Genomic DNA, 19593 nt, shown 5'->3' with positions numbered 1-19593 from the left:
CAAACTGACATAAAAATGTTCACATTCCAACAACATTATCAAAAATATTTGTAATAAAATGTTTTAGTTTAAATTCACAGTTTCATGTTTAGAACTGAAAAATGTGTAGAATTAATGTTATATATTTACAGTTTATTGACTGACTTAAAATCAACATTTTTATGCAAAAACATTTTCATCTTTAATTAAAAGAAACGTGAAATTAAGACTTTAAAATACAGAAGATATTAAAATATACGATCAATAAACAAGTAAAAATTGATCTCAGTAAAAGCATTCATTAAAAGTTGATGAGAAGTGATTGAACTTTATATGAAGGCAGCAGTAAATCAAAGAGTTTTAAAGGAGCAGGGTGAGAAAGCGTCAGGTACTCTGTAGACACTAACAGCTCGTCTTGTGTCTGATTGTGGGAACGATGAGTGAAGCTGTCCCCGAGGACCTGAGGGGTCTGGATGTGTCAGAAGCAACGAGCAGATGTCTCAGGTGTTTTAGTGCTTTATCAATCTGTCCTCTGACACACAGGAAGCCGTGTGGGGATCTGAGGACTGCTGTGTTCTACTTTCTTAGTGTTGCTGAGCTGCAGCTGTCTGATCCATATTATTGTAGTCGGACCAGTTTCTCTGCGTTTACACAGAAACACTTTGCTCTGTGTTTAAGGTGATTCTGTAACTGTGTTCATGTGGCTGTTACAGCTGAATCCATAAATAGTAGTGTTGATGGAACACGCCTCTGTTAGTGTGATGAAGATGGGTTATTATTCTTTTGTTAGTGGACAATGTTCATCTTAACCTGATCATGGTAGCTAAAACGGTCCCTGAGTGTTTTTCTGTTTCTCAGTCAGACTTCACTTGTGTCTATGTGTCAGAAAACCTGAGGCTTCATGAGCGTTCGGGTCCGTGTTGCTTTGCATCTCAAGCTCCTCTCTCCTGTTCTCTCTCCTGTCCTCTGGCTCGTCCTCTCTCCTGTCTTCTCTCTTGTCTTCTGTCCTGACTTGGGTTGGTCCTCCTCCTGTCAGGAGATGAGGAGAGAAGAGTTTACAAGGCAGAAAATGAAATCCCATAAAAGTCAACTGAACATGGTTCTTGTCGCTCAGTGCTTGTTGTTCTTAACGTTCTGAATATGACTTCTTGTGGATGTTTATAAAAACTTGTTCCAGTTGTTTGTCTGCAGATGAAAGTGACGAGGAGGCACCTTCCAATGTGAGCGGGCCTTAAACGCACCGTTTCTCTATTACAGTGATGCACTTTTGAAAAAGCTTTGAAGTGTTGTGTTTGTTGTTTGTTGTTTTCAATGAAAAGTGACTAAAAGAACATCACCATTATCTGAGCCACTCATCGTCTTGTGACCCCTCAGAGTGACCCCATGGAGGGTTGTGACCCACAGCTTGTTTTATGTGCAAACTGATTTTAAGTTCACATTCTAAAGTCAGATACAATAAAAGGCGCTGTGTTTTCAGACACTTAAACATGTGAACCTTTTATTTTTAAACTGAAACATGAAGACAAAAGAAATGTTTGACTTACCAGACTGTTTACGTCTGTGACGTACAACAAAGATTATTAAGCCAATGACCAGAAGTACACCAACAACACCAACACCACCAACAATGGCACCAGTGTTACCCTGAAAGAAAAGGAGAAGGTCGTCACAGTTTGTTCTTCACTGTTGGCTTCCAAGATAACATCCATCCAGTCATGTGACCTCCTGAGACATCACAACATAAACTCTTATTTAAAATATACTGAATGAACTGATCTGATTTTGGGTCTGTGTGGAGCCTGCATGTTCTCCCCGTGCATGTGTGGTTCTCTCCGGGTACTCGGGCTTCCTCCCACAGTCCAAAGACATGCTCGTTCGGATCAATTCCCTGATTGACTGGCGATCAGTCCAGAGCTTAACCCCGCCTCTCGCCCTGTGACAGCTGGGATGGGCTCCTTTAATCATGTATATCTGTGCTCACTTCAAGTCCACCTTTTTTTGTTGTTGCAGTAAAGTCAGATTTGTTTGTCTTACCGGTGGCTGGTCAAATATTTAAATTTGTGATAAAAATCTGACCCACAGAGAAGCATGTGATGTGCTGGTGACCAATGAACATATAGAACTGAAGATAGTTACTCACCATGGCTTCAGTTGGATCTGGTTGACGTTGCTCCAACTCTGTTAAAAAACGTGTCAATCTGTTAGCTGTGTAAATGTGTTTAAGAGTTAAAGCACAGTGACAGTTATGTAATGTTATATTTAGTTAGCTGTACTCACTGAGATGAACTTCAAGATGAACTATTTCTTTTATGCCACCAGGGATGTTTTCATCAAAAACTCTGCAGGTGTAACTTCCTTCATCCTGTTCAGTCACGCTGCTCAGTTTTAGTGAAACGTTTCCTGCAGCCAGTTCATCGTGTGAGAAGAGAGAAGTTCGACCTCTGAAGTCCTCGTGCTGATAGAATAGATTGTCTTTGCCTGATTGATATGAGTGCACAAACTTGTCACCGTATTTCCACTCTACATATAGATCCGTCCCGTCCAGCCTGGTGTTGAGCTTGACTGGCAGAATGGCCGTCTCATTAACTGTGACTGTGACTGTGTCTGTTGCTCCTGGGGAAACAGAGATTACATTAAGACCTCCTGTTGCAGCATCAATGAACACTTTGTTCCTCAATATTGATTCAAATGTGTATTTCAGTTTAGTTTTTTTTTTGTAAATTCCCACCAGACATTTGTAGTCCTTGTGAAATTTAAAAATACAAATTCTTCGTTTGTGGCGACTTTGATGTTGAAGAAGAATAAATGAAGAAGGAATAAATACATTTAATTAAACACAGATAAAAGAACCAAATACAAAAGAATAAATATGTGATAAAGACAACACAATTGGAAATAAAGGAACACATTTACTGATAAATGAAACAATAATTGTTTAGTGATGTGACCTGCCCAAAAATAAAACACTAAATGAAGAGAATTATACATTTTATTTTCTAATTTGTCTTTATAGTTTAAAATGTATTTACTTCATTTGTTATATTTCCACATTTATTTGTGTATTGTATCTACATATTATACATTCTTATGACACGCCTATGACTCCATAATAAATTGCCTTACGTTGATGGGCTGTGGGCCTCAGGAGACTTTATAAAGTCTAAGTGATGCAATACCTCGGCTGGTGCCCTGCTACGACGGAAAACCCCTGATCAACCTGAGCCGTGTTACATTTCCGCATTGTGTGTTTTGTCTTATCTATTATCTGGAAGTTATGAACGGTCATCAGTGATTTATTTAGGTCTGTTAAAAGCACTAAGTTGTGTGTCATATTAGCTGTCTTCCTTGATCTTTTGTAGTGCAGGTTTTGTTCGTATCTGCATATTTTCATTGCTTTTATCGATGATTGTATTATCATGCGTTTACTCTTAACGTTTGTGCTTTTTAACTATTGCCTGCCTGGGGACGAGAGATGGAAATTAACCTTCTGGCTAACTCTGGCATATTTCAGAAATCTTAGTAATATGCACTGTCGCTTTCAAATTAATAAATAAATACAATACTTAGTAAATACAATACTTAGTACAGGTCCCGTTCATTCATCGACAGAATACACCGCTCTGTGGTTGATAGACAGCAGGTGAGCTCCGGGCCCTTTAACAGTGAAAAGTTTACCTGTAGTAGTCGGATTGGCGTCGATGAAGCAGAGACCGGACAGCACCGCCAGAAGCTTTAACACCACCATGCTCTCTGGATGAAGACTAATAACGATCACGAGCGAACTTCTTTGTGAAAATAAAAGATAGAAAAAGTTTAAAGACGGGTTTAACTGCTCGCGGGGTGGTGTGAACATACACTTCGGACACGCCGCCACCTTCAGGATGAGAAAGCGAAAGTGTTGGCTGATCAGGAAATAAAAAAATAAATGATGACTACAAATGCCGGCGGGCGAGTTTTAAGAGCTCCCTGTGTTTTTTTATTCCTTCATCATCTGATCAAGCTGATCCGACGTAACAATCAGCAACGAGCGCTGCCGTTTTTAATATCAATTACTCACTTTGTTTGAAGCCTAGAATACACTTTGTAGTAACACGAGGCAGAAACGTGTCTCCTTTTAGAGTCCAGTTAACTTTCACGAGCCGCACAGAGCCGATGAAGGAGGCAGTGACGTCACCATAGATCGTATAAAGTTGGTCTCGACCTTTGCCCGGTGACTGACTCTCAGGAATGTCCCAAACTCAGCTAAATAATCATGAAAAAGTAGGAAATACAGACGCCACACATATGATCAATAAACTTGTCTTTGTATCACTATGATGTTATTATTACGGTATTTTTACACATACATGAGGTGAACACTTCTCAACATATAAATATCCGTATCCAGTGTCTTACAAAAACACAACTGGGTCAAATTGTGTTTCTTCTCCAGTAAATAATGCTGCTTCTGTTTGGTACAAGAAAAAGAATTCAAATGACCTTTTTATATTTTATTTATTCATGATTTATTTATTTGTTCTTTACATGCCAAAACCTCATAACTGCCACAACGGAAAATCTCATCTTATCCTCCCCTGATCCTGTAGCTGTGACATTATTTTATCTCTTTAATATATACATAGACAGATTACTGCATGGGCAACATGGGCACATGCCCAGGGCCTGAGCCAATGGGGGCCCTTGGCCTTGAGAACGCCTTAACCTTCTTTGTGTGTAGTACTGGTTCTGCCTCATAATGATTAATGATAACAAAGGTTTTTTTAGTTTTTGGAAAATGAATGTTATTTTGACAGTGTTGTTTGAATAAAATTGTTGACATTTTTATTTTAATGTCATTTAAATTCCATAGACGGAATGACGTAGGATGCGAGGTACATTAACCTTCTATTTCGTGGTCACAATAACAATTTGAAAATGGAGAAATGTATGCCCAGTAGGTCAGCAAAACTCAAACTAAAAAAAGGAAGCTGCTAAAGATGCTGCTTTGACACATCAAATATCCTCGATTTCAACATTTTTCAACAAGAAGCAAGTGGATGGTGATTGTGACACTTTTAGCAGGGGGGCTGGTGCTACATTGTGCCTCCTGGGGACCAGGATGCTAATGCACCCCTGGTTGTGAGTTGCCCCATGCTATTGTGCAGCCAATTTGTTGTTCTCTGTTAGGGGACATGCAGCGCACGTGTACTGGGCCTATTTGCGTTTTTATAGGGCCCGTGTCGAGTTTGTGCCCAGGGTCCATGGTCATGATAATCCATCCATGAATATATATAATAAAGATTGTTTTCATGAAAGGATTGAAGTCATATTTCTTTAAGTTAATCAGAATCAGCTTTATTGGCCAGGTGTGTACATACTTGGCTCTCTATGTCACTTAAACATTAAATATTGAACTAATATGTGCAGGCCTTAACCATTGTTTTTATTTGTAGTTATTTAGACAGGTAATCTCATTGATTACATGGTCTCATTCTCTCTGCTTAGACAGCAGCAACAACACAGAGTTACAGACAGGCAATAATCAATACAGAGAAACAAGCAATAATAAAATCATCAAGGTGAGGAATGCAGGAGAGTCAACAAAAGTGGTACATGAGCACGTCCCCACAGACGCTCTCTCCATATCTGTTAAGTATCTTACAATTCTCTGGGGGAATGTAGCTGGACAGCTTTAGGTTCAGCTGTAGTGTGTTCCAGGTTGATGGGGCAGAGTAGGAAAAGGCCTTTCTACCGAGTTCACAATCAGAATCAGCTTTGTTGGCCAAGGATGTGAGCACATACAAGGAACTTGACTCCAGGTTTTCTCTGCTCTCAAAGTACAGACACACGTAGGAAACAGACTAAACTTAAAAACAAGGACAGGTTAGACAAGGTAACACAGACACTCAGACACTAAAGACTAAATCTTAAACTACGGTGTACACTCCCCTGGGTACAAATATATTTTACAAATTATAGATATATATCCATCCATCTGTCCATTGTCTATACTGCTTATCCTGTTGAGGGTTGCAGGGGTGCTGGAGCCTATCCCAGCTGTCATAAATATATATATAAGTATAAATATACATTATCTAAAGAAAACACAACAACACTTATAGACAATAGTGCAATGGTGCAATAGAGAGTGCGAAGGTGCAGAGATAAACATGGTTGTGAATCAGGTTGTTATACAAGAGATAGCTGGTTGTAGTATTTACAGTATTTACAGAGAATGTGGATCGACCTTCGATGTCGTGATATTATGTACGTCATAAGAGGGTTACTTAAGCAATGACAATTAATAATAAATAACACATTTCTCATGCACAGTGGATGTTTGTATAACTCACATGTACAGGTGATTAGGTTATTACACATGTATTGTCCCTGGCCCTGACGCTGAGTTAGCTGATCATCACAGTGACAGCCTGGGGAGACAAACTGCTCCTGTGTCTGGTGGTTTTGGCATACAGCGCTCTGTAACGCCTGCCGGAGGGGAGTGATGTTACCTGCCCGCTTCCTGACCCTGTACCGGTACAGGTCCTGGATGGAGGGCTGGTCCGTTCCAGCAATCGTCTCTGCAGACTTGATTGTCCGTTGCAGTCTGTTCTTGTCTTGTTTGGTGCCAGGTCCAAGCCAAACAGTGATGGACGTGCAGAGAACAGACTGGATGATGGCGGTTGAACTTCCTGAGCTGCCCCAGGAAGTACATCCTCTGCTGGGCCTTTTTCCTGATGGTGTCTATGTGGGAGATCCACTTCAGGTCCTTGGAGACCGTAGATCCCAGGAACCTGAAGGTGTCCACAGTGGTGCTGTTGAGGATTGTTGGGGGTTGGGGGGTGGGAGGGGCTTCTCATAAAGTCTGCTGTCATCTCCACAGTCTTGAGCGGGTTGAGCTCCCGGTGGTTCTGACCGCACCAGAGGACCAGCTGATCCACCTCCCGTCTGAAAGCAGACTCGCCTCCGTCCTGCATGAGGCTGATGACCGTTGTCTGCAAACTTCAGGAGTTTCACAGAGGGGTCCCCTGAGGTGTGTGGATGTGTTGTCACATTGTGTAATTTGTGTTTGTTTATTTTGTAGGAATTTAGTAGTATCAAGTACAGTATTTAGATGTAGTGATTCTGACGTTATATTCTCAAATTGGCCACAAGAGGGCAGTACCTGAACGCCAATCTGAAGTCCACAAACAGGATCCTCGATAGGTCCCTGGAGAGTCATGGTGATGCAGGATGTAGTGCAGTCCCATGTTGACCACATCATCCACCGACCTGTTTGCCCGGTAGGCAAACTGCGGGGGGTCCAGCAGTGGGCCTGAGATGTTCTTCAGGTGGCTCAACACCAGTCTCTCAAAGGATTTCATGACCACAGACGTCAGGGCGACGGGCCTGTGGTCATTCAGTCCTGAGATGGAGGGTTTCTTGGGGACCAGGATGATGGTGGGGTGTTTGGAGCAGGAGGGGACTTCACACAGCTCCAGAGATGTGTTGAAGATCTGGGTGAAGATGAGGGCCAGCTGTTACCCTGTGCATATTCTTGTCACTTTGCTGCTGATTAAACATGTATTATAGTCTAAATTAATTGTCTGTAGGACACAAGCAGGTCTTCACACCTACCAGCAGATGGTGGTCTTTATCTGAACAGGCCACTTCCTCTTGTACTATAAGACAAAGAAAGGAACCTCGTGGTTTTGGATGAACTCGTGGTGCTTTAAATGTCTTCTTTCATTTTCTTTATTTCATGCAGCCCTGAAAATCTTAAATGACCTTTGTTATAAAAACAATAACAATAAACTTTCTCATTGTTCACTTTGGACAAAAACAAGAAACGTTTTTACATCTGAAGTTTGAACCTACATTTCCTCACTGCTGAATTACACTGTAACATATTTGTTTGCAAACTCATCTGTGCTCAGAGTTTAAAGTTTGTGACTGAATGAATAATCAGAAATATTCAGATGTATGAAAAGAAAAAATGGATGTAAAGTTCAACAGGGTGGAAATAAGAGAACGTGTTTGTGGTTGCAGATTAGGATCCAATCTGGTGCGATGCTTGCTGCTGCTGTGTGTTGTGAGTCGAGCTGCTTCTTCGTCTTCTGGTCTAACCATGGCAAATGCTACCTCCAAGCTGCTGTACTTTCTCCTTGTGTTTCCCTTGGCGCTTTTCTCTTAAATGTATGTAAATGTGTTTACTCACTCTACTAAACACTGTTGTTGAGGAAACATCGCTGAATCACTGATTATTTCTCCTCTTTTTACAGGTGTAACACGCGCCTGTGATCCTTTCGATCTTGCCTCCTGCCCGCGAAACAAACATTGGATGTTTGAATCGGCAATCGGTCAGCTTTCAAGGACTCTGTTATGAACATTCTCACTGAAACATGCTGCTGTTTCTCCACCTAAAACAATAATCAACTAATCTCTGTGTGTTTGCTGCTTACTGTTACCCTGTGCATATTCTTGTCACTTTGCTGCTGGGTTTTTTTGTGTTGCCTGTTTGTCATACTGCTTTGCTTTGCTTGTCTTGTTGTATTGTCACTGTTTGCCTGCTAGCTACCTGCCTAATGCTTGTGTGCTAGACTGCACACCATGTACAGTATGTACTGCATGTTGTCAATGTTTGGATGTGTCCAGCTTTCCTTTTTAGCCCCTCAAGAGGCCGCCATTGTAAATAAGAATTTGTTCTTAATGACTTGCCTGCTTCAATAAAGGTTAAATAAATCAAATTAAAAGTATGAGGGCGTGTTGGTTGCTTTGAGTCTGGTCTCTTGGTTGAGGTTTTGGCTGCTTCATTTTCAGGTCCTCAGAAAAGTGACTCATAGGTCACCTCTTTTGAGGAAGCAGTGATTCTGTGGTTTTCAGCGAAGACAATAAACAATATTGTGAAAAGTTTCAGATAGTTCATGTTAAAGTTTCGAAAGCGGGTGATACAGATGAGAAGCTTTGTTAACAAGTGGGAGATCTGAAGTTCTGAAACATGTCTGAGGGTGACTTCACAAAGGCTAAGGCTAAAAGCTAACTTCTATCTAAAGCTTGGATTTATTAGTTTGAAATAAAGAGAGCAAGCATGTTTTTAAAAGTTTCACTGAGGGTCAGTGAATTTTTTTTGTCTTTATAGTTTCCTGTTAGTTCAGGATGTGGTTGACTTCCTGTCAACCTGACTCGACTAAGACAACATACTTAACATAGACATGATGGAGATGGCACCGCTCTGCCTGATGCTCGGTAAGTAAAGTTACTTTTTAATTTCAAAGCTTGGACAGAAACCAAAAGTAGACCAAGCTTTTTGTGTTTCTGTAATGTGGTGCAAACGCTGTCTCCTGCTCACCCTTTTAGTGTGATATTAAACAGCGGTTTAAGTCTTATATTTAAAAAGCTCAAAGTTATGTTGCTTATTTTATTTGAAGTGTCACTTTGACACAATCTTGAAAACGACTTCATTTTGAAGCTGCTTTAATCAAGAAGAATCAGAAGTACTTTATTGTGTTAAAATGACGTGCAACCAGTATGAAAACAATGCCAATGTAAAGTCAGTGGGGATCCTTTCTTAATGTATTAAGTTCATGAAATATATCTGAATCCTGAGGCTATCGGCGGCCACTGAATGGACTTGTGTCTGTTTTGTGCGGACTTTGAGCATTCAACTATTTTGGCTAAATTAGCAGAAATAAACCTACCTGAAAATAAGGGTTGTAAAAAAATATATATATATATATATATATATATATATATATATATACATTAATTATATTATTAGTTCTAAAAAGATATATATAATAATAATATCAAATAGCTAGTACAGCCGAACATCTAATTACACTGCACCGAAGTGATATATCGTTAGCCTTGTAGCATACCTGCCTAACTCACTTTTTCAGGTTTTCGGAAAAGAAGAAAAAACACAATTTTTTAGCAAAGACGTAAGAACTTTTTTTTTATACATTAATGGTGACTTCCACCAGATGTGTGAACAAGACATGACTTAGGCATTTTCTCTCCTATATAGATACATACAAACATAACCAAGTTGTTTTAACTTTCTGAATCATAACCAAGTTGTTTTAACTTTCTGAAACATAACCAAGTTGTTTACTTGCTTTAACATAACCAGGTCATTTTACTTGCCTAACCTTAACCAGTTTGTTCTACATGCCTAACCTTAATGAGGTTTGTTTTATTTGCCTAACCTTAACTGGGTTGTTCAACTTTATTTTAGACACGTAAACTGCAAAAATGGTTGATCTAACCAAGACTTGATGTCTTAAATCTGGTTATAAATTCCTCTTGATCTTGTTTTGAGAATGATATAATATGTAGCAGCAAATTCAGATATTTTCTGTAGTCTATAGAGATTTAATCTTATTTCAAGATTTCTTGAAATAATTCGTCCATCGTTGTGTAGCGTCAAAAATGCTCAAGTCAATTTGAGATGACTTGGGCACCTTCTATATATAGCTCGAAAATGCCCAAGTCAACCAGATGACTAGGGCAGATAGTGATTTTGGATGGTTTCAAGCGTTCTGATTGGCTGAGGGTATAGGCAGTTATGCAGGGTGATGCAGCAGAGTTAGGAGAGGAGAGATAGGCCAGTATCTCAATTTGGCCAAAAAATGAGTAAGGCAGATATGCTATTAGGTTGACGATATGTTAAATGTGTGGATGTAGGTTTATTTCTGGTAATTTAGTCAAATTAGCCAAATGCTCAAAGTCGCCTAAAGCCGCCGATAGCCTCAGTTTAAGATTTACTTGAACCACATGAACTACCGCCCACTGTGGGATGTTGTTAAACCAGGGAATCAGTGTGTGCATGAAAATGGATCCCCACTGACTTTACATTGGCATTGTTTTCCTGCTGATTGCACGTCATTTTAACACATAACGAGCCACCAGCACGTCATTCAGGGGTAAGAAGTCGAGGTCATTTCATGTAATTTTGTGAGACCAGGTTGCACAAAAGGGTACTTTGATCAAGTTTCTGTGTTTATAATCAATGTAAAGGCACAATGTTTTACATTGTACCATCTCAAAACCCAAGTGCCTGCAGTAAACACAGATATGTTCCTGCAGCCACGCTGAGGCTCACTCCCAACAGATCTCAGTTCTTCCAGAATGAGCGCCTCGACATGAAGTGTGAGGTGTGGGCAAACTCCAGCAGCTGGACAGTGAAAAGAAACACCTCCTTTAGCAAGTCTGAGCCCTGTAAGTCTGGCTGGGGGAGACCAGGTGAGTCCTCCTGCTACATCCGGTACCCCAGGACATATCACACCGGCGTGTACTGGTGTGAGTCTGAGAACGGGGAGTGCAGCAACATCGTCAACATCACAGTGACAGGTAATACCAAATATGTATGTGTGGCATCTGCTGGGTTGTTACATAACTTGAACTCTGATCAGACATTCGTCTATATTTCAGACCTCGTTGTGATCTTGGAGAGCCCCCCACTTCCTGTGAAGGAGGGAGGTGAAGTGAAGCTTCGCTGCTCCTACAAGGAAGAACAGCAACGTGAATCTACATCAAATTTCTCTGCAAGTTTCTTCAAGGGCGGAGTTTTTATTGGTACTAAGCCTGCAGGAACGATGATCCTGCCAGCAGTGTCCTTGTCTGACGAGGGCTTCTACAAGTGTGAACACCCCGAGAAAGGACCATCACCGGAGAGCAGGCTGGCAGTGAGAGGTGACATGAAACTCTGCGCTTATTCTACGTGTGTGATTAGGACACAGACTAACCTCCTCAGGGCTTAGTTTCCTCCACATCCAACGTTCTCTTCCAATGTCTCAAAGGACTCCCTTATGCTTCATGTTTAAAGCTCCGACCCTTGTTTTCTTCCTCGCAGCCTGGCCTACCGGTGTCCCTACTCCTCCTCCTCCTCCTCTTCCTCCTCTCATGCCTCTGCCCAAGCTGGTGTGCACCATCCTGCTGTTCATCCTCTACACTCTCATACTCACAGTGTGTGTATACATGTACCGACGGAGGGCTCGAGGTAAGAACGTAATGATGCCTTTGTTGACCAACTTCTCTTTTGGCCCTCTGCATAGGGGTCAGGGGTCAGGGCCAATCAGAGAGAGTAGAGATCAAAGAGTGTATAAATGTGACTCTACCTGTTGGTTTGTTAACTGACGTTCTGAAGCCTCGAGTTTGGCAGCTGTTGCCATGTTGATTTCATGGAGTGACAGTGTTTGGATGGGGGCTGGGGCGGATCCCGACTTTTGTGACTGGGTCGGCCCAGCTGGGGCACTGGCTTATGCAGGGGTGGCATGAACTACGTGTCCACACACATGTGTGTGAATGGATAGCATTTAACGGGTAATAATAATAGGTTCAAAGATGACTCTAAAATTGCCCGTGAGTTTGAGCGTGAAAAGTTGTCAGTCCCTTTGTGTCAAGAGTTATTGATACTCATTAAGTTATTAGTTGTGTAATCCAAAGAGAAATGTGAAGTAAAATTTACCTCATTTATTTTAGTGTATCATAGTTGTTAAATGTAGGCACTCTTCACTCCAAACACAGCAGCTCGTGCTGATGCTAAACAACGGGCTTCCGATCATCTCCCACTGCACTGAAGAAGAAGAGATCCTCCTGTTGAGAGCTGGTGACGGGACAGAGGTCAATATTTCGTGCAGCGCGTTGTTAAAATAAAGCGTTTTATGTTTGAACCAAGAAAAGAATGATGGAGCCTGAAGCTACACATGTAATCCTGCTCGCTTGTATTACTGCTCTCTTTATCTGTACTGCTCTTTCTACATTCAAACTAAGAAATCAATAAAAGATTGTTGTAAGTTGTCTTTTAGTACGCAGGCTCACTTCTGCCATTTGTACCAGCAGGAAGCTCAGAGGAGCTGATCGCTGTAGAGCTGACACATCTCAGAGGCATCAGCCAATCAGGAAGTAAAAATGGCGTCATTATTATCCATGTTTTCCTTTGATATCTGGTACAGCATCATCTTTTCTCCTTTCAGAGGAGAGTTCATGACCACCCTGAGATTGTCTCTCGATTCACATTCTTTTGCTCTTCCCTTTGCCGCCTTGATCGAGTAACATTCACCCTTTAAATCATGGAACAATTCAGTGCATCATGAGAATCCACACACGGGACACTTCTCACCCTCAATGGTCGCCATCTTGGCTTCATATTGGAATGGGAGGACACATCGTCGGCGCAGACATCAGCCTGATGTCCACATCACATGAAGTTTAAGTTGTTTAAGCTTTCGATTCACCAGGCGAGCTACGGTCCAACTTTGAACACTTCCCACACGATACCAGTGATGGCCAGCAGATGTCAGCATTTTAAACCACATGAGATCAGTGAAGCATTTTAACACGTCTCTTACTTTAGTGTCTGACTGTACTTCCTCAAAGATCCGTTACATTAGTATGTGGTGGGCAAGCCAGGGAACTTTTTATCCTAAAACTCAGAAACAAATGACAATACTGACAAGTGAAACCTGACATCTTCCTCCTTGTGTAAAGTTCAGGGAGCTAAGCAGCTGCTGTATGACAGGAAAACATATTTCCTTCATGAACATTAAAGGAACAGAACTTGTTTACGAGGATGCTCCTGTGTTTGTGCTGGTGATGACGCCACAACTGTCATGACATTCAGAAGAGGGTCATCGGTTCAAGTGTCGCCTACAATCACAGTCTGCTACACACCTGTCTGCATGACCTCTCTCACACCTGTCACACATTGTGCCTTCACCTTTTCACTGATGGAGAGACATGATGCAGCTCTGACCTCCTTTGTTATAAAACAGTTGAAGCACATGTTTAAAATGATCCTCAGCTAACAAAACATTTGGTCATGTTCCAAGTTACAGGCATTGATTATGATGTTAAGAGAAGTGTTACAGAGAGGACCTTGTTCACATCTCTCACCAGCATGATCAGGACGGATCAATATCTCTGCTCTGAATGAAGTAAACATTTGTTGTGGCTCAAGAAAGAACAAAATGTGAATTTACATCAAAAACTAAACAGAAAACACATTTTTACATCCACTCATATTTAATTTTTACAAAAGCAATAAAAAAAATACAAAATTCCATAAAAATGTTCACATTCCAACATTCCTGTAAAAATGATCAAAAATATTTGTAATACAATTTGTCTGTTCAAATTCACAGTTTCATGTTTAGAGCTGAAATGTGTAGAACTAATATTATATATTTACAGTTTCTCAACTGACTTAAAATCAACATTTTTATGCAAAAACATTTTCATCTTTAATTAAAAGAAACGTGAAATTAAGACTTTAAAATACAGAAGATATTCAAATATACGATCAATAAACAAGTAAAAATTGATCTCAGTAAAAGCATTCAGTACAAGTTGATGAGAAGTGATTGAACTTTATATGAAGGCAGCAGTAAATCACAGAGTTTTAAAGGAGCAGGGTGAGAAAGCGTCAGGTACTCTGTAGACACTAACAGCTCGTCTTGTGTCTGATTGTGGAAACGATGAGTGAAGCTGTCCCCGAGGACCTGAGGGGTCTGGATGTGTCAGAAGCAACGAGCAGATGTCTCAGGTGTTTTAGTGCTTTGTCAATCTGTCCTCTGACACACAGGAAGCCGTGTGGGGATCTGAGGACTGCTGTGTTCTACTTTCTTAGTGTTGCTGAGCTGCAGCTGTCTGATCCATATTATTGTAGTCGGACCAGTTTCTCTGCGTTTACACAGAAACACTTTGCTCTGTGTTTAAGGTGATTCTGTAACTGTGTTCATGTGGCTGTTACAGCTGAATCCATAAATAGTAGTGTTGATGGAACACGCCTCTGTTAGTGGGATGAAGATGGGTTATTATTCTTTTGTTAGTGGACAATGTTCATCTTAACCTGATCATGGTAGCTAAAACGGTCCCTGAGTGTTTTTCTGTTTCTCAGTCAGACTTCATCGCTGTCAGAAAACCTGAGGCTTCATGAGCGGGTCCGTGTTGTTTGGCATCTCAAGCTCCTCTCTCCTGTCCTCTGGCTCGTCTTCTCTCCTGTTCTCTCTCCTGTCCTCTGGCTCATCTTCTCTCCTGTCCTCTGGCTCGTCTTCTCTCCTGTCCTCTGGCTCGTCTTCTGGCTCGTCTTCTCTCCTGTTCTCTGGCTCGTCTTCTCTCCTGTCCTCTGGCTCGTCTTCTCTCCTGTCCTCTGGCTCGTCTTCTCTCCTGTCCTCTGGCTCGTCTTCTGTCCTGACTTGGGTTCGTTCTCCTCCTGTCAGGAGATGAGGAGAGAAGAGTTTACAAGGCAGAAAATGAAATCCCATAAAAGTCAACTGAACATGGTTCTTGTCGCTCAGTGCTTGTTGTTCTTAACGTTCTGAATATGACTTCTTGTGGATGTTTATAAAAACTTGTTCCAGTTGTTTGTCTGCAGATGAAAGTGACGAGGAGGCACCTTCCAATGTGAGCGGGCCTTAAACGCACCGTTTCTCTATTACAGTGATGCACTTTTGAAAAAGCTTTGAAGTGTTTAATTATCTGAGCCACTCATCGTCTTGTGACCCCTCAGAGTGACCCCATGGAGGGTTGTGACCCACAGCTTGTTTTATATGCAAACTGATTTTAAGTTCACATTCTAAAGTCAGATACAATAAAAGGCGCTGTGTTTTCAGACACTTAAATATGTGAACCTTTTATTTTTAAACTGAAACATGAAGATAAAATAAATGTTTGACTTACAAGACTGTTTATGTCTGCGACGCACAGCAAAGATTATTAAGCCAATGACCAGAATTACAACAGCACCACCAACAGCACCAACACCACCAACAGCACCAACAATGGCACCAGTGTTATCCTGAAAGAAAAGGAGAAGGTCGTCACAGTTTGTTCTTCACTGTTGGCTTCCAAGATAACATCCATCCAGTCATGTGACCTCCTGAGACATCACAACATAAACTCTTATTTAAAATATACTGAATGAACTGATCTGATTTTGGGTCTGTGTGGAGCCTGCATGTTCTCCCCATGCATGTGTGGTTCTCTCCGGGTACTCGGGCTTCCTCCCACAGTCCAAAGACATGCTCGTTAGGATCAATTCCCTGATTGACTGGCGATCAGTCCAGAGCTTAACCCCGCCTCTCGCCCTGTGACAGCTGGGATAGGCTCCTTTAATCATGTATACCTGTGCTCACTTCAAGTCCACCTTTTTTTGTTGTTGCAGTAAAGTCAGATTTTTTTGTCTTACCGGTGGCTGGTCAAATATTTAAATTTGTGATAAAAATCTGACCCACAGAGAAGCATGTGATGTGCTGGTGACCAATGAACATATAGAACTGAAGATAGTTACTCACATTCTTTTTAGACCGATCTGGTGGACGTTGCTCCACCTCTGTTAAAAAATGTGTCAATCTGTTAGCTGTGTAAATGTGTTTAAGAGTTAAAGCACAGTGACAGTTATGTAATGTTATATTTAGTTAGCTGTACTCACTGAGATGAACTTCAAGATGAACTATTTTTATTCTGCCACCAGGGATGTTTTTATCAAAAACTTTGCAGGTGTAACTTCCTTCATCCTGTTCAGTCACGCTGCTCAGTTTTAGTGAAACGTTTCCTGCAGCCAGTTCATCGTGTGAGAAGAGAGAAGTTCGACCTCTGAAGTCCTCGTCCTGATACTCTAGATAGTCTTTGCCTGATTGATATGAGTGCACAATCTTGTCACCGTATTTCCACTCTACATGTAGATCCGTCACGTCCAGCCTGGTGTTGAGCTTGACCGGCAGAATGACAGTCTCACCAACTGTTCCTTCGACTGTCGCTCCTGGGGAAACAGAGATTACATTAAGACCTCCTGTTGCAGCATCAATGAACACTTTGTTCCTCAATATTGATTCAAATGTGGCAAAATTATTTACTTTAGATGAGCTACCCACGAGCTGACCACAGAACCAGTAGGGTATGTAGGGCCCAGGCCCGACCCACTTCAGAATTTAAAACCTTGCAGCGAACAATACGTCACCCTGTTCAAAACTACACCACTGTGTGAATTAGGAACTGTGTGTTCCACTCTGCCGGCGTGCGTCTGATCTGAGCTGACATGAGCTGTTTTACAAAGTCGCCAAAATAACGTTTTGAATTTGTTCACCTGCGATCTTTGTGAAGGAGTACGAGATGTAACCTATTCATGTATTCATGGGAAAATACATGAGAAGCAATTTTCATTCATTTTGATATTAACTCGTTCATTTTGATTCTAGGCATTTACTTACAAATGAATAAATAATTGTGTATTGATTATTGAACAAAAATCAAACCAAAAATTAAAAGAAAGAATTTTTACTTTGTATTTTATTTATCTTTATAGTTTAAATTATTTATTCCTTTGTTATATTTCCACATTTTATTTTGTATTTTATCTACATATTATACTTTTTTATGACACGCCTATGACTCCATAATGAATGCCTTACGTTGATGGGTCGGGGGCTAAAAGAGATCAGTCAGGAGACTTTAGTGGTCTAAAGCTGACGACTTGTGATCGGATCAACCAGGACACATATGATGATGTGGATAACACCAGGTCTGAACAGCCTCTAAGTCAGGGGAACTCAACTAAACTTGAAAGAGGTCCTGTTAGAGAGTTTTTCTCAGGCAAAGGTCCGGACCATCATAATGTCTGACCTGCGTTATGATTCAGTACCATACATTTATACATTCTGCACGTCTGTCAAATCAAATAAAGAAAATACAATTAGGCTAAATAGTGTTTAGGACATTTTGAGTGTCAAAACCTTTATTTCCTGTATTTTGGTTTATTTTATGCCCCAGTTTGTGATGGAAGTGTCTTTATTTGTAAATAAAAACAAATAATTCAAATAATAAATGTCTGGTACTTCACATTCAAGCAGGATTTAAAGAGCCTTATTCACATGGTAGTATAATGTTGTCCATGCAGAGGTGAAATGAAAGAGAGACAGCTTCACCTCTTCACTGCAGCTGCTCTCTCTCTGCCTCCTGACAGAATTATCAACATTAGGAGGATTCACTTCATATTTTATTTAATGTTTGACAAATGTGACTTAATTTAGCAGCTGCAGTTCGACTTTTTCTCATGGTGAGTTTTAAAACAGGCAATGACTAGGAAATAAATAATATTTAAACGCAGACTGACGGACTGCTGGAGAGAGTGAGAGCGAGGGGGAGAGAGAGAGAGAGAGAGAGAGAGAGAGAGAGGGAGAGAGAGAGAGAGAGAGCGAGGGGGAGAGAGAGAGAGAGAGAGAGAGAGAGAGAGAGAGAGGGCACATACTGGTACATATAAGAACAGAACTGCGGAAATAAGAGTAGTCATGATGATGAAGCCTGATGTAGCTCTGTGTAACTCTCAGGTTTATCAATAAAGTGTTTGAGACAAACGGAGTGACAGTGTCAGACAATGTCCGTGTTTAATAATCGCCACAGTCACGGAACATATACGAGTCTGTCCAGTCTTAAAAGCTCGGTTTTCTCTACTGCTCTCATTTCCTTAACTCACTTATTTTCTCCCACTGTGTCTCTGTAACTCTCCGGTCGGCTAGCTCTTCCAAAACCCCTGATCAACCTGAGCCGTGTTACATTTTCTCAGAAAAAATCGTCCGTCTGTCCGTTAAAAGCACTATCACTGTTTAATTTTAACCCATTACAGGCCCCGTTCATACATCGACAGAATACAACCGTTTTTATAGCCTTTATATATATAAAGTTGCGTCTCTGTGGTTGATAGACAGCTGGTGAGCTCTGGGCCCTGTAACAGTGAAAAGTTTACCTGTAGTAGTCGGATTGGCGTCGATGAAGCAGAGACCGGACAGCACCGCCAGAAGCTTTAACACCACCATGCTCTCTGGATGAAGACTAATAACGATCACGAGCGAACTTCTTTGTGAAAATAAAAGATAGAAAGAGATTAAAGGCGGGTTCAACTGCTCGCGGGGTGGTGTGAGCAGAAAGCGAAAGTGTTGGCTGATCAGGAAATAAAAAAATAAAAAAGTAAAGAGCTCCCCAGAGCACTGCACGCCAAAACATCCAGACACAGAAACAGTTCCCCATTAGAAATATTGTATTCTGTTATCTGCTTTTATATTATTGCTTAAATTACGTGAAAGTGGAAGAAGAGAGTCTATACTGAGCTGTTATTAATGTTTAGGATTATATTGTCTAAAACGAGCTCTGGCGATTAAAAAACAGGCTGTTAAATGATTTATAGGCTTTTTCAGTCACTGAACTATTTGAAGTTAATTGGCGTGTTGTTTCCCGTCTAAAGAAAGCATCAGATGATTTAAGAATATAAAAGGAACACACTGGCGTGTTCGGGGAGTGGCCATGGGTGGCCCAATAGCTTAAAATATGATTGGCTATATGCCCAGTCAGAGGCGGGCCACGACGCTCAATGTAAACCGCACTCTTGTTTTGAGTTGCAGTTCCACTTTAAACCTGAGAGGCAGAAATGCGCTAAAGTAGTATCTCGCCTGCAAAAAAATAAAAAAGGGCACGAAGAAGAAGTTTGAACCGGCCAACAGTTGGAGCAAACTTTTTTTCTACAGCAGCGTCTGTGAGGAGTCGCCAAAGATGTGAGTAGCCTACATTTTACAACTCTTAGGCTGCTTCCCAAGTCTCTTAAATTGCATCCATGCTTCCTTCACTTGCGTCGTTCACTTGCGTCTTAGTCCCTCCCACCAGAGA

General features: G+C 41.1%; 1 protein-coding gene across 1 annotated transcript; it reads right to left on the bottom strand.

Moving 5' to 3' along the window:
* Positions 1–202: 202 nt before the first annotated feature.
* LOC138600478 (uncharacterized) lies at positions 203–19331 on the bottom strand. The gene is made up of 14 exons (XM_069671897.1): positions 18680–19331; positions 16370–16699; positions 16233–16270; positions 15619–15736; positions 15254–15307; positions 14862–15151; positions 7231–7454; positions 6471–6960; positions 5621–5819; positions 3655–3933; positions 2257–2592; positions 2120–2157; positions 1524–1623; positions 203–1008 (listed from the first exon to the last, which is right to left on the bottom strand). The coding sequence occupies exons 1-14, from the start codon at positions 18747–18749 to the stop codon at positions 845–847; spliced, it is 2730 nt and encodes a 909-aa protein (XP_069527998.1). The 5' UTR covers positions 18750–19331; the 3' UTR covers positions 203–844.
* Positions 19332–19593: the final 262 nt, after the last annotated feature.

The sequence above is a fragment of the Semicossyphus pulcher genome, unplaced genomic scaffold, assembly GCF_022749685.1.
Source record: "Semicossyphus pulcher isolate SPU_LCO1_2020_fin unplaced genomic scaffold, fSemPul1.0.p SCAF_21, whole genome shotgun sequence".
Lineage (NCBI taxonomy): Eukaryota > Metazoa > Chordata > Actinopteri > Labriformes > Labridae > Semicossyphus > Semicossyphus pulcher.
The sequence above is the reverse complement of the archived record's forward strand: the minus strand, read 5'-3'. Positions and strand labels throughout refer to the sequence as shown.

Bases quoted from the DNA above. Each gene is read 5' to 3' on its own strand.
- LOC138600478 (XM_069671897.1), bottom strand. From the start codon at position 18,749: ATGGTGGTGTTAAAGCTTCTGGCGGTGCTGTCCGGTCTCTGCTTCATC. The intron at 16,700-18,679 runs GTAAACTTTTCA...CTGTTTCCCCAG, and splicing joins CGCCAATCCGACTACTACAG to GAGCGACAGTCGAAGGAACA. The intron at 6,961-7,230 runs GTCGGTGGATGA...AAACTCCTGAAG, and splicing joins TTTGCCTACCGGGCAAACAG to TTTGCAGACAACGGTCATCA.